Source organism: Trichechus manatus, unplaced genomic scaffold, assembly GCF_000243295.1.
Source record: "Trichechus manatus latirostris isolate Lorelei unplaced genomic scaffold, TriManLat1.0 scaffold00001, whole genome shotgun sequence".
NCBI classification, from domain to species: domain Eukaryota; kingdom Metazoa; phylum Chordata; class Mammalia; order Sirenia; family Trichechidae; genus Trichechus; species Trichechus manatus.
Window position 1 is genome coordinate 4,054,886 of NW_004443937.1, and position 11,049 is coordinate 4,065,934.

The following is an 11,049-nucleotide window of genomic DNA, read 5'->3' on the forward strand; positions in this document are numbered from 1 at the left end:
GTGTTTTATCTGTGACCTTAGGCAAGCTTAAAAAGCACCATCATGCTCAGTACTAGTGAGAATGGGGTAAAATGGGCAACATTCTCTACTTGTGGTAAGGATAAATTGGTACATCTTTTCTGGAAGGAAATTGGGCAATGTGATTCTAATATAATATTCGACCCAATAATTTTGTTTCCGGAAATTCACGAAAAAGAAATGACTGGACAAGTGTGTAGAGAGGTATATACAGAGGTGTGCATCTCAGTATTATTCATCATGACATATAATTGAAAACATCTTGAATATTTTTTAAAAATTGGTTAAGTAAATGGTATTTTTTCTATATAGTTGAAATACTGGACGATCATTTTTGACATGAAAATGTTCATAATTGCTAGGTGAAAGAGGCTGACTGCATACCAATATTATGGTATAAAATTTTTGTAAAAATGGGTGTGTATATATTACATTTTTTAAAGGACAAAAGAAACTAGAAATTGTTGAGTAGATGTCTATAGTTGGTGGGATTATTGGTGATTTGGGGTTTTCTTTGTGCTCTTCTGTGTTTTCAAAGTTTTCTCCATTGAACCAATGTGATTTTCTGATTAGAAGAAAGTGTTCCCTTTATATAAGTAATACATGTTCACTGTTTTCAAATTAAAAAAATATAGATAAGCGAAAAGAAAAAAATCACCTGCCATTTCAATGAACTGAGGGTTGTCTAGATCTCTAAGGTTCTTAGAGAAAACAAGTGGCATTTGTTTGTTGTTGGAAGTTGCTCTTACTTGCTGCTTTATATGGAGTTACTGAAAAATATTTAACCAATATCAATAGCAGCACGTAGTCTTTTACACTCTTAGATTGAATGAATGCCTCTCCCTGGCTTCCTTTTAAGTATTATCCTTTACCCCATGCACTTCACCAGCTAGCCTCAGGATGCAGATTGATGGTAGGCAGGCAGAAAAGCTAACTGACCAGAAAATGGGCTCTGACATAAAATTCTAAATTGGAAGGGACTCAGAGATCAGCTCGTTTAGTCCACTTGTTTTACAGATGAGGAAACTGAGGTTCAGAGAGGCTGCATGGCTTGATCAACATCTTGCAGCAAATTAAAAGCAGAGTCAGGCTTCAAACCCATGACCCCTGACTCAGGTCACCGTGCACAGTCGTCCACCAAAGCACCAGTGATGGTAGAAGCTTTGGAAAAGGATTAATTGTCAGGTCAGCACAGGGGCCATATTAAAATCTAGCCTAGTGGTCAAAGAGTAACCCCATAGAGCTCTCCTCCCATAGCTCCCCACCATTCCCCCACCAAATACCTGAGATTGCAGTTCTTGGAAAACTAGCCATCAGTTAGATCACTATATCTATAGGGATCCTCCATTTCTCACGTAGCTAACTTCATGCAAAGAGCAGGTCCCTTAACCAAAGTAATCCTAGATCTAGACACATTGTGAAATGCAAGGGCCTTCCCCCAACTGGGTGATGTGGGAGTGGGGGGTGGGGGGTAAATAGTAACAGTTTAGGCTTCTGGGTACATTATCACCACCCATGTCCCTGCCGTTTATTAGCTATGTGACCTTGACCCAGTCTCTTAATCAGGAATTTAATGATAATTACCATTTATTGTGCACTTAGTACATGTCTATAACTATTTGCTAAGCATTGTGCATATGCTGTCTATTTATTCTTTACAATAACTCTACATTCTTCAACCTGCAAATGAGGAAACTAAGGCTCAGAGGGAAAGGGGAAAGTACCTAACCCAAGATCATAGGGACGGTAAGTAGCTGAGCTGAGATTTGAACTTGTATCTAAACGCAGTCTCCTTGTTCTAGCATTGATTTATTGCACATCTGCCTTCTCCACTAGACTCTATGTTCTAGGAGGACAAGACCAGGGTCTTGTCCATTGCCATATCCAGAGTTTCTGGCCTTTAGTAGACAATAAATACCTCCTAAGTGAATGTATGCCTGGACCCTCATCACTTTTCTCTCCCTTGCTCTCTGAACCTCATTGGTATAACCCTATGTTTTCTCCATTTCCAGGACCCTGAACTGCCCTGAATACTGCTTGAAGTTGCAATTGTTTCCTGCCCTCCTCTGCTATATTTACTTTTCCTTCTTTTTCCCATCTCAGTTTTCAGTATTAAGACAGGCATGATTGAAATGTTAAGATAATAGTATAATTCATTTGAGTTTCCAAGAGGGTGAATGCTCTATAAAGCAAGTTTTCATTATGGAATATTGATGTAAATCAGGCCTTCTAGAATTTGTCCTATCATCCTCCTTTTGTTTGTTTTTAAAGCTTTTTGATTTAGTGTACAGAGAAGAGACTCTGCTTAATGTCATTAAAAGTGTCACTCGCAACGGACGGTCCATTATCCTGACAGCAGTTCTGGCTCTGATCCTGGTTTACCTGTTCTCCATAGTGGGCTACCTTTTCTTCAAGGATGATTTTATCCTGGAAGTAGATAGGTTGCCCAATGAAACGGCTCTCCCAGGTATGTTTGGGATCTTCTGATCTTATTTAACATATAAAGAATATTTCCTTACAGTGACCTGTACACCAATGTTCATTGCAGCACAGTTCACAGTAGCCAAAAGGTGGAAACAGCCTAAACGTCCATCAATAGATGAATGGACAAACAAAATGTGATATATACATACAGTGGAGTAAGCCACTCAGCCAGAAAGAGAAGTGAAGTCCTAACACATACCACAACATGAATGAACCTTCGAAATATTATGCTGAGTGAAATAAGTCAGTCACAAAAGGACAAATATTGTATGATCCCACTTACACGAAGTATCTAGAATAGGCAAATATATAGAGACCTAAGTCTTTATTAGTGGTTAACAGAGGTGGAAATTGGGGGGGAAGGGGGAGTCATTGCTTAGGGGGCACTGAGTTTCCGTTAATGGGATGGGGGAATAATTTGAAAATGAAGAGTGGTGTTGGTAGCGCAGCATGATGAACGTAATCAATGTCACTGAATTGTACACGTAAAGAATGTTGCGTTCGCATTGTTATGTATACATATTTTTTATATATATTTTTACCGCATAAAAAAGTGAGGAAATGAGACAAAAAATAAGGAATATTTCCTAATTATAACTGAACTAAAGAAAATGATGACTTTAGCAATGTAGCTATCTCCCCAACACCCAGAGAGTGAATTTTGAATTCATGGCTTAGTTCTCGCGGTATGTAGAGGATGATGTGATACAGCAAATGCTAAGGATGAATGTTCAAATCTTACATTTAATTTTTGCACTGAAGTCATATTTTAAACTAGTACAACTTTTCATAAGGCAGTTTGACCTTGCTATATTGAAAGCTTTAGGAGTATGCATCCCCTTTGACTTAGTCAGTTCACTTCTAGGAGTTTATTCTTAGGGGAAAAACCTACTGACTGTTCACGTAGAAACAGCTGCATGTGGAAGAGTGTTTGCTGCAGTGTGGAGCTGGAAGAAATCTAAATGCCCAGATTATGGTGCATCCATAGGGTAGAGTACTCTGCAGATATGGTTGTGTCTTTAAAAATGTTCATGGGAAAAACTAGCCACAATATATAGTGGGAAATTGCAGAAGAATAGCTATAGTAGAGCACATGTATAAATTTTTTTTATTTAAAAAGCTCTTACATCTCTTTTATAATTTTTTTATGGTAAAATACATATGACAAAAAATTTGCCCTAGTAACCATTTTTAAGTGTATAATTCAGTGACATTAATTACATTCACCATGTTATGCAACCATCACCACTATCTATTTCCAGAAGTTTCTTCACACCCCAAACAGAAACTCAGTGCCCTTCATTATATGTCTCGTGACATGTCTTTTCAAATACGGATAAGTATATCCCCAAACTACTAGCAGTGACCATCTCTAGGTTTGGTTTTATTTTTTTACTATGTGCAAGTTGTACAGTCAGCTTCTATTAGTTTTCTATATAGCAAGAACAGAAGAGCCTTCCAATTGTGAGGATGAAAAGAGATCACATCCTTGAGTGATACTCAAGTGCTCTTTTCCCTTAATTAAAATATTTGGCATTACTTAGTAAAATATTACTGGTTTTTCATCAGGTAGCCAGGCGCCTCCAGTTCCAGGAACATACTGGGTTGTTGTGACTAATTGAGCCAGGCAGCCTTTGTTTCCTCACTCCCAAATGCTATGTTCTTGGCACATAACTCCAGCCTCCAAGTCGATACTAAATGGAATTGACTGCCAACCATCTTAGGGTTCTGACCTAAACCAGTTTGGACCTCGGATTTCCACTAATGCCGGCTGATGATTCCCATGCAGACTTGGTATAAATCTTGCTGGAGTCTGTACATTCAGTAGTAGTTTGTCTAAGAGTTTCAGCTGTTTGTCTTTAAAGTTGAAGAGGTGCTATTTAAGTGCGATATTTCTAGTAAGTCTACAGAAATTGACATTTTTGGCTTTTTTCCCATCTCGATCACCAAATGAAAGTGTAAATTGCATCTCTGCTTGGAATTTATATGCAGGATTGTAGGGTGTTATTTATGTACAGAATTGTTTAATCAGCCGTGAATTGGTGAATTCAAACATTTTAACCATGTGCTGCCAGATTATTCATCATAAAATTTCCGTCTCCTAGAAGCCGGTGAGAGTTTGGCAAGCGAGTTCCTGTACTCGGATGTGTGCAGGGTGGAATCTGGAGAGAATTGTTCCTCTCCTTCACTCAAAGAAGGTAGGACCTGGTAGCCCGAAGCCCCACAGTAATGTCAGACTCCTCCAGAGGCTTAGATGATGCAGATGATGTTGGAAGCAAATTAAAGCAAATACTCTGCTCAGATGTAAGGCCAGTGGCAAAGAGGAAAGGCTGGGAGAGAAGAGGGAGGTGGAGGTAAAAGAGGGCTCCATGTGAAGAAAATACCTGCTTAATTGATTCAGCCACTATTTCCTGAGTGCCCACTGTTTGCTGGGGGCTCTCTTGTACCCTAAGATACAATGATGTAGGAGAGGTAGGCAGGTGAACAGGTGATTACTAGAAAGCATGCTAAATGCTGGGAATAAGGATGGGATAGAGGAGATAGGGAGTCCTGGGTGGTGCAACCGGTGGATGCATTCAGCTGCTAACTGAAAAATCAAGTCCACCCAGAAGCACCTTGGTAGAAAGGCCTTAGTGACCTGCTTCCGAAAAATCAGCCACTGAAACCTCTGTGGAGCATGGTTTTACTGTCACACACATGAGGTCACCAGGATTCAGAATCAACTCCACGACAACTGGTTTTTAGTGACCCAAACAAAATTGCCCCCAGACAGCGAGAGCTTTTGAAAGAATTTGACTCTTGATTGCTTAATTTTATTTTTTTATTGTTCCTGTCAGCTGGGGAGATGGCATTCAGGAAATGGAGTATCAAAATCATGGTATCTGTCTTCCCTCACGTCTTAAATCTGTTTTTCCTTGCTGTGTGCATAGAGCTGGTCCCTGCGGAAGAACTGGAGCAAGATAAGGAGCATACATGTGAGACGCTGCTGATGTGCATTGTTACTGTACTGAGTCACGGGCTGCGAAGCGGGGGCGGAGTAGGAGATGTGCTCAGGAAGCCTTCCAAAGAGGTAAATGAATCCCGAGGGGAAGGAAGAGCAGAGCAGGGGGGTGGGGGTGGGTGGGTGGTGAGCACACAAAGCAGTGGGATGAAGTGTAAACTGAAGAAGGAAAGGAAGAGCTGAGAGTAGTAATGAGTGGATGTGCAGACTAGATATTTAAGGCTCCTTTCATCTCCGTTTGCCATGCTAAAGCAGTGCAGCGAAATCAGCTGTGGGGAAAGGGACAGCTTTATTTTTCCATTCAGTGTAGTCAGGTGATTGTTTCCTTCAGGGTTGGGGCTGGCCAACGTGTATACAATTTCCAAACATCTTAGATCCCAGGAAGGAGTCCCTGGGTGGTGCAAACGCTTAGTGCGCTCGGCTGCTAACTGAAAGGTGGGAGGTTTGAGTCCTCTCAGAGGTACCTCAGAAGAAAGGCCTGGCAATCTACTTGCAAAAGATCAGCCATTGAAAACCCTATGGAGCACAGTTCCCCTCTGACACACGTGAGGTCGTCATGAGTTGGAATCAGCTCCACAGCAACTGGTCAGATCCCAGGAAGCTGCTTCCTCCACGTGTCACATAGCACTTGGAGAATTCGCCATTTAGAAACGGGTTACCAAAAGCAATGATCCAGTTGTGGGTTTTCAAGTTTGACGCTCCCTTTAACTTCTGCAGAAGCAGACTGATGGCTTGCTGATGGGTGTAAGTTTGACACAAGTGTTGAGATGTGTGACTTGCGTGTGCTTTCACCACTGAGCTCTGCAAACCAGAGGGGAGTGGGGTGACCGGAATGATTCAGACACCTCTCTTTTTCAGGAGCCCCTCTTTGCGGCTAGAGTGATTTATGACCTCTTGTTCTTCTTCATGGTCATCATTATCGTCCTGAATCTGATTTTTGGGGTCATCATTGACACCTTTGCAGACCTGAGGAGTGAGAAGCAGAAGAAGGAAGAAATCTTAAAGACCACGTGCTTTATCTGTGGTGAGTGTTGCTGCCCAGCTTCCTCAAGAGAGAGAAGGCCTCACGGAGCAGAAGATGAGCTGGAGATGCTGAGGACGTGAGGCAATGCAACCAGCACCCCCTCCCAAGATGTCCTATGGGAGGGGATGCTGGTTGCATTCTGGAACATCTCTGTCCTTGACATTGAGTGCTGCTGGATTCTATGCAGGTGGTTTTTAGACATGAGGTTTAGGGGAGCAGAAATGTGATCGTGCATTATTTAAAATGAATGAATTTCAGGGTCTTTTGTTGTTGGGGTGCTCGATCTTCCTTGGTCCCGTTCAAGTAAACTGGCAGTAGGAAAGTTACCCAACAGAATAATAGTCCCGTTCAAGACATTTTCATTCAACTTCAGCCTGTGGAATGTCTTCACTGCAGATAGAATCAAGCATTAAGTGAAAAAATATTCTTTGTAGAGTATATGGCAAGAGTTCAGAGTTTGGAACCCAGGGAGTCACCTGGGTACTGTTTAAGCTGCTATCACTTACTAGCCGTGTAAGCTTGGTTTATTCACTTAGCTTCTCGGAACCTTTTTCCTCATCTGTAAAATGGGTACAATATTACGTACTTCTCTAAATTATTGTGGTAACTAAGAGAGAGAGTTTATATAATACTACTAACATAGAACCTGGCACATTGTAGATACTCAACAATTAGCAACTGTTACCTGAAAGAGGTACGTGGATTACCAAAGCAATTATTTTCTGTATAGGAAGCTACAGGGAAATATAGGTAAATGTAAATTAATCATGTAGGAATCTGGCAGCTGAGTAATCATGTGAGGATTATTCATTGTATAGTTACATAAATATATACATTTACTTCTGGTATGTATACCCCCCAAAATGAACATTTTTCATTTTATAACTTAAATTCATTGCTTTTTCCCCCTTAAAACTTTTTTAAACATAATTTCAGAGTTACTGAAAAATCATAAAAATAGTGCAAAGAATTTCTGTGTCTCTTTCACCGAGATTCCACAAATATTAATATTTTGCCACATTTGCTTTATTCTTTTACACACACACACACATTATTTTTCTGAACAGTTTGAGATGATGCCTCTTTATCCTAAATATTTCAAACTCTGTTACCTAAAAGCAAGAAGATTTTCTTATATATCAACAGTACAATTATCCAAATCTGGAAATTAACACTGATACAATACTATAATCTGTAAGTTCACATTCCACCCGTTTTTCCAATAATGTCCTTTATAGCAAACGAAAATCCCAGGTCATTGTTGCATTCAGTTGTCATGCCTCTCTAGCCTCTTTTGACATTTTTGAAGAATTATAGGCAGTTATTTTGTAGAATGTCACTTGATTTTAGTTTGTCTGATGTCTCCTCATGGCAAGATTGAGGTTATGCATTTTTTACAGGCATATCAAAGACAACTTGTTGTGTTCTTCTCAGTGCATTATATCAGGAGGCACAGGATGCCAATCCACCTTACTGCTGGTGATAGTAACTTTGATCACCTTGATTAAGGTGGTGTTTGCCAAGTTTCCCCACTGTAAAGTTTACTCTTTTTCTCTTTGTAATGAATAACTATCTTACGGGAACATACTTTGAGATTTCGTAAATACCTGTTAACTCCTCAGACATTCACCCATGAATTTTAACATCCATTGATAATTCTGGCCTGAATCTATTATTATGATGATTGCCAAATGATGATTTTCTTATTTCATTATTCTTTCCACATTTGTTAATTGGCTTTCTACTATAAGAAAGAACTTTTTCTTCTCTCCCATGTATGTGTGTATGTTTGCGTGTATGTATTTATAACAACATGCACTTAATGGGTTATAATCCTTTGCTATGATTACTTATTTTGATTTTCAAATTGCCCCAGCTTTGACCAATGACAGCCCCTTCAAGCTGGCTTCTGTGTTATCTTGTCATGTCCCTATTATCCTTAATGTACTTCCTTACTTTTGTGGTACAATAAGATATTCCAGGCTCACCATTTACCTTCCCTGTCCCTGCCCTTGAAACAGCCATTTCTTCAAAGAGCCCTGTACTTTAGTAGGGAATGGCATTTAGAAGCCATGATCAGAGGGCTAGGTGTGCTCATTCTACTGCTGTGCTACTGCTCCCAGGGCCTATTAGGGCACAGATCTAGGGGACGTACCTATGTATATAAGCCTGTGTACATATATATATATATGTATACACATACATCTATATTTCTATATCTATGTTCATAAACATTTGAAAAAGCATAAGTTCATATTGACACCTCTAATTCCATTTTAATATCAGTGTTTATTCTTTCTCCCTTTCCATATTTGTAACTCCCTTATGTGAGAGTAAGAAATCTGATCCCATTACCCACACTATGTTTGTTTATTTGCTCAATCCTAAAATACACAGAAAGTAGTTTCAGAATTTTCCACCCAGACCTCTGCAAAATACAGACCTACCAACTAGAGTTCAATACTTGTTTAAAGTTCTTACAGCCCTTATTCTGTCTTCTCAAAACTTTTTAACATGTCTACATGTTGGCATTTACCTGGGAGAAGATACCTTACTTTCACGGGGTTCCTACTATCCATGAGTGCTTTACACATATCCCTATCTAACCCCTCAACATCCTGGTAACATAGGTGGTAGTCTTCCCATTCACTGACGAGGTGCTCAAGCGCAGAGAAATTAAATACCAACTGGTCAGGGTCAGAGGTGAGACTCAAACCTGTGTCAGTCGGCTCACAGCCTGTGTTTTCCTACTGGCATATAAAAGGGAGTACATTTATAAGGCCAACAGAATCCAACTCTTTAGACAGGACTGAAATAACAACCTTCTCTGTCTCGACTGTCCTGTCGAGAATTTTTCTTTGCCATGGCCACTTAGTTGGGACTGGGGGCTTTGTATCTCTTTTTAGGCTTGGAAAGAGACAAATTTGACAACAAGACTGTCACTTTCGAAGAGCACATCAAGGAAGAACACAACATGTGGCACTATCTGTGCTTCATCGTCCTGGTGAAAGTCAAGGACTCCACAGAATACACGGGGCCCGAGAGTTATGTGGCGGAAATGATCAAGGTGAGTGGGGAGGCCTCCTGGGAGGCAGGCCAGGCTTGGGGGCTGCATGGCCTGAAGTTACCCAGCAGAAAAACATCAGATGTTTATTGAGCCCTTCTCTTGGATTCACTATATTCTGAGAGCTTTATATAAGTGATCTTCGTAACCACCATGTAGATGGCTATCATCCCCATTTTAAAGATGAAAACACTGAGGCTCAGAGACATTAGCACCAGGTCACCTAACTGGGACTGGGGTTTTAACCTAACTCTAACTCCACAGCCCAACTTTCCATCTCTCTGCTAATCTGCCTCTCTTCTTAATGGTGGGTGCTTTTTTACCTCCTTAGATAAGACTTGGTTTCCATCACTCCATGTAGTTCAGCATGCTTTTGCTTGTTTGGCCTCAGCCTAGCCTTTCTAGAAAACACTTTGCTAACCATCAGGAAGGGATCATATGACGGAGAAATCTGAGTCCCACCCAAATTAACTTTCTTGCGGGTGGGAAGCATGGACTGCCACGTCTCAAAAAGAAGGGAAGCTGCTGCGAGCTTCAGAGATCTCTTATCAGGCAGGGCTTGGTGGAGGCGCCAAGTGTGAGCTGTGGGAGTCCCAGAGCCAGCTGCCCTTTCATACCTGTGGCTTCTGAACGTCATTAAAATGTGCTGGGATATAAGGTAAAGTGAGGAGGCATGAACTGTGAAATCTGGGGAGTCTTTGTGAATTACACTGACTTACTCTGAGGAGAGGGAGGCCGTTAGCGACCCTGAAAGATGACCCAGTTCACTGATTCTGCCTCCAGTTACCAAGGACTTGAGCACTCTGCCCAGTAATGAGCTCTCCCAAAGGAGCCCTTCTGTGTTTTTTATGCAGATGTGGTTTTAAAACGTTTCCTGAAAAGAAACTCCAAGTCAGGTCTGCTCATATGAGTATCGGATAAAGCCAGAGCCTAGATGCAGGCAGGCTGTCAGTTTTCTCACTGGCAGGCCAGCCACCACACGGTAATATTTCTTGAACAACCATATTACACAGAGCTCACAGGCCTCTCCTTGGTTCTAGAGGGCTTTCCGGAGATTGTGTGCCGTCTGTTCCCTTGAAGTCTTTAAAGTCTAATTCTGTGCTTCTCAAATTTTAATGTATGTATGAATCATCTGGAGATCTTGTTTAAATGCAGATTCTGATTCAGCAATCAGGCAGGACTTGAGATTCTGCATTTCCTACAAGCTTCCAGAGGAGGCCTATGCTGTTGGCACGTGAATCATACTCATTAGAGTCTAACAGAAGGAATAAAACATAGACTGATATAGGAAATTATCATCCAAACTGGGTGTATGAGTGCTGAGGAGAAATAGTTTTAATTCTTTATATGGAATTAGCCCTCTACAGTTTGTAAAATTCTTTCACATCTATTATTGTATTTGATCATTAAAATTACCCTAAGTAGGGAAGCACTAACACACGTCTGTCAATTTTTCAT

At 40.7% G+C, this 11,049-nt stretch overlaps 1 protein-coding gene across 1 annotated transcript in view; it reads left to right on the top strand.

Annotated features, from left to right (window-relative positions):
* ITPR1 (inositol 1,4,5-trisphosphate receptor type 1) overlaps positions 1–11,049 on the top strand; it is a 399,887-nt gene that overhangs the window by 356,096 nt on the left and 32,742 nt on the right. Inside the window, exons 53-57 of the mRNA XM_023735093.1 lie at positions 2,290–2,485; positions 4,608–4,700; positions 5,433–5,572; positions 6,362–6,527; positions 9,434–9,594. Of these exons, the coding sequence (XP_023590861.1) occupies positions 2,290–2,485; positions 4,608–4,700; positions 5,433–5,572; positions 6,362–6,527; positions 9,434–9,594 (756 nt within the window). The remainder of the gene's footprint in view (positions 1–2,289; positions 2,486–4,607; positions 4,701–5,432; positions 5,573–6,361; positions 6,528–9,433; positions 9,595–11,049) is intronic.